The 3,214-nt window shown below is 35.1% G+C and overlaps 1 protein-coding gene across 2 annotated transcripts in view; it reads left to right on the top strand.

The window, feature by feature from the left end:
• Nucleotides 1–1,775, top strand: part of LOC114617120 (hyaluronidase PH-20) — an 11,822-nt gene extending 10,047 nt beyond the window's left edge. For both annotated transcript variants that reach the window (XM_028762657.1, XM_028762658.1), the window contains one exon: nucleotides 1,030–1,775. In XM_028762657.1, the coding sequence (XP_028618490.1) occupies nucleotides 1,030–1,524 (495 nt within the window). In that variant the 3' untranslated portion in view covers nucleotides 1,525–1,775. The remainder of the gene's footprint in view (nucleotides 1–1,029) is intronic.
• Nucleotides 1,776–3,214: the final 1,439 nt, after the last annotated feature.

A 3,214-nucleotide genomic window follows, 5' to 3' on the forward strand; every position in this document is an offset into this window, starting at 1 on the left:
ACACACACACACACACACACACACACACACACACACACACACACACACACACACTCTCTCTCTAGGGACTAGAGGGAAGATATATTTGCCAGGCAATTACTGACTCAGCAATAGAGAATGTCAACTCATGGAAAATATCAAGTAGTGTAGATTCAAATCAGAGATGCCAGGGTTCTCTTTCTTTTTTCTTTTCTGTCTTTCTTTCTTTTTTTTCTTTTTTCTTTTCTTTTGCCAATGTGCTACCAAAGTCAGCCCATTCATTAGAACTGTTCATCATGGGAGACTATGGCTGTCTTCAATTTATTTTATAGGCTAATGTCCACGTTTTAGAACATGATGCTATTAAGATGGATGACTCCTGCTTCTCTCACTGTAATTTACACTTTGTCAAAGAACTGTCATTATACACATTTGACTACATATCATTTGAGCCATTGGTTTTAGAGCTATGTTTAATGATGTATAAGCTCATTTGACAAACAAGAGTTTTTGTTTCAACTTTTTCTGATTGAGAGTTAACTGAAGGAATGGTAGATATCATATCCATTTGTCTTCACAATAACTCTGTGAGGCAGCCTTCAAAATCATCACTAATTTACAAGTGATGGAACTGAAGCATAACCAAATAATTTTCCTGACATGATCTAGATAATAAGCTAACGTTTAGAATGGTTGTGAGATATCCTAGGTTGGCCGACATAGTCATTAATGAAGGTGGTACTATTATTGGGCAAGTTAACTTCAAAACCCATAGTCTTAACAGCTATAATAGTCCATTCTTTTGATTAATTTATGAATTACTGGGGAAAATGAAGACCAGGATAAGTTAAGCCTCAACTAAACAACTCTTCAGTAGCCTGATAAACTTACACATTACAATATAGTTGCTTGTTAACGTGAAGACATATTTCCCACCACTTGTAAGGTCTAATGTTTAAAAACATTCAACCTTAAGAGTTACTTACTATAGTATATCTGTTCATATAAGAACTTGTGCCTTATTACTTTGACTGTCTTATTATTTTACAGGAAGGTTGCCCAATCCTACATAATTACATGAAGACGACCCTGAATCCATACATAGTCAACGTCACCCTAGCAGCCAAAATGTGCAGCCAAACCCTTTGTAATGAGAAAGGCGTGTGTTCAAGGAAAACAGAAAGTTCAGATGTATATCTTCACTTGAACTCAAGTAGTTTTAATATTAAATTAATAGAAACGGGAAAGTATGAAGTTCTGGGCAACCCCAGGGTTGGAGACTTGGAATACTTTTCTGAACATTTTAAATGCAGCTGTTTTAGCAAAATGACATGTGAGGAGACATCTGATATAAAAACTGTACGCAATGTGAATGTGTGCATTGGTGACAATGTTTGTATAGAAGCCAAGGTACAACCTAACCCAGCCTTCGCCCTCCTACCTGGCAAAAGCTTTCTGTTTATGACAACACTTGCTCACGTGTTGCATCATCTGCCACAAGATATTTTTGTTTTTCCACAGAAGATGCTAGTCAGTGCTCCTTAGTTTTCTCTCCCCACAGCATTTGCTGAATTATTATTCTTTTGCAGGCCTCAGTAATTTGGGATTATGAGTGGGATTCTATTTTGCAAAAGTAATTCAATTTTAATAATCGAGATTCTATTTTTGAGTTTCAAAGACAAATTATATATTCTTCTACCAAAGACTGATTGTAAGCAAGGCTACTACTGCACTTAGAGATTAGTTTTGGTGTAAAAAGATGAAGACTAAATAAAATAAAATAAAATGACTATAAATTAATGTATTTTCAGTAGTTTGTCATTGCTTTAAATATGATCAAACAAATATGAAGATTAAAAACTTCTTTTTTAAATGGAATGCCTCAAGTCTGTTAGTCTACATATAGAACTATGGTTTTTAGTTACTTCATGTTGAAAAATTTTTATAACTTTTACAGATAGCTCAAGTTCAAAATGATAACTCTATTTTTGTATGTGATTGGTCCTGTGAAGGCTGGATGCCCCAGCGTGGGGGAATTCAAGGGCAGGGAGGTGGGAGTGGGGGTGTGTGGGTGGAGGCACATTCTCATAGAAACAGGAGGAGGTGGATGGGATGAGGGTTTCTGTGTGGGGGGAGAATGGGGAAAGGGGATAACATCTGAAATGTAAATAAAATAGCCAATAAAAACTATATATATATAATTTCAGTATTTAGTTTTATAAAGCACTCTAATTTTCTTTTCATTCCTGATTGTCAAGTTTAATTTCTGTACCTGAAAATGCTTATTGCACCAATCCTTTGATTATCTTACGGTATTTATGAAGCATTGTCATTCAGATGTGCTGGGAAGATCAGTGCATTAACTCTTAAACATTTTTCTCCAGTTGGTGATTGGAATGATAGTGAATGAGAAGTGTTCCCTTTCTACCTGGGCTTTCTCAAATTCTGCAGTCCCTGTCATCTAATGGCAGAAGAATCGCTGTTCATCTAATAGCTGGAACAACATCTAATGTCTAATCAATTCCTTCCTCAAACATAAATTCAGTATTGGTATTCAGTATTACTGAGTCCAAGTGAAGTAGTGTATTTGTTCTTACTATCAGTGAATTTGCTATACATTTGAAAAGGAGAGAAAAGAATGTTGGAAAGATGACATAGTATGTTTTCCATGCTATGACAAACTTAAAGGGCTCAAATGTGCAAAGAAGAATTTGGTATTATCAGAGATTCCTGAAGGAGATCATGTCAAAGTTATTTTAAAAGGTTAGTAGTTACTAGGCCACAGAGAAAGAGTACATGGAATGCTCTGTTAAATGTGGTGTAAAGCAAATATCCAAACAATGTAAATTTTGTGACCCACAGTGAGAATTTGAGACTTTACAGTGAAGATAATTCTACTTCTTTAGGTGTGCTTCATTTCCTGGGTTCACACACAACATTATGAATCTATTTTTACCCTCCCACTACTGTCCATGAGGACATGGATATTATCTATTTATTACACTATATATGTATATGTATACGTATACATATATGTATATGTATATAAACAGTACCTGGGACTTCACACTAGTCTGCTGAATATTTATTTACTGAATGAAAGCTAATGGGGATTTAGCACAAGATTTTAAATTTGAGATTGACTGTGGCCAATTTACATGAGTCGAAGCTGTAGCTTCTACCGCTGTTATAATTCTATATTCAAACACGTATTTAACAGTTTTTTGAAAAGAAA

This window comes from Grammomys surdaster, unplaced genomic scaffold (assembly GCF_004785775.1).
Source record: "Grammomys surdaster isolate TR1022 unplaced genomic scaffold, NIH_TR_1.0 134, whole genome shotgun sequence".
Lineage (NCBI taxonomy): Eukaryota > Metazoa > Chordata > Mammalia > Rodentia > Muridae > Grammomys > Grammomys surdaster.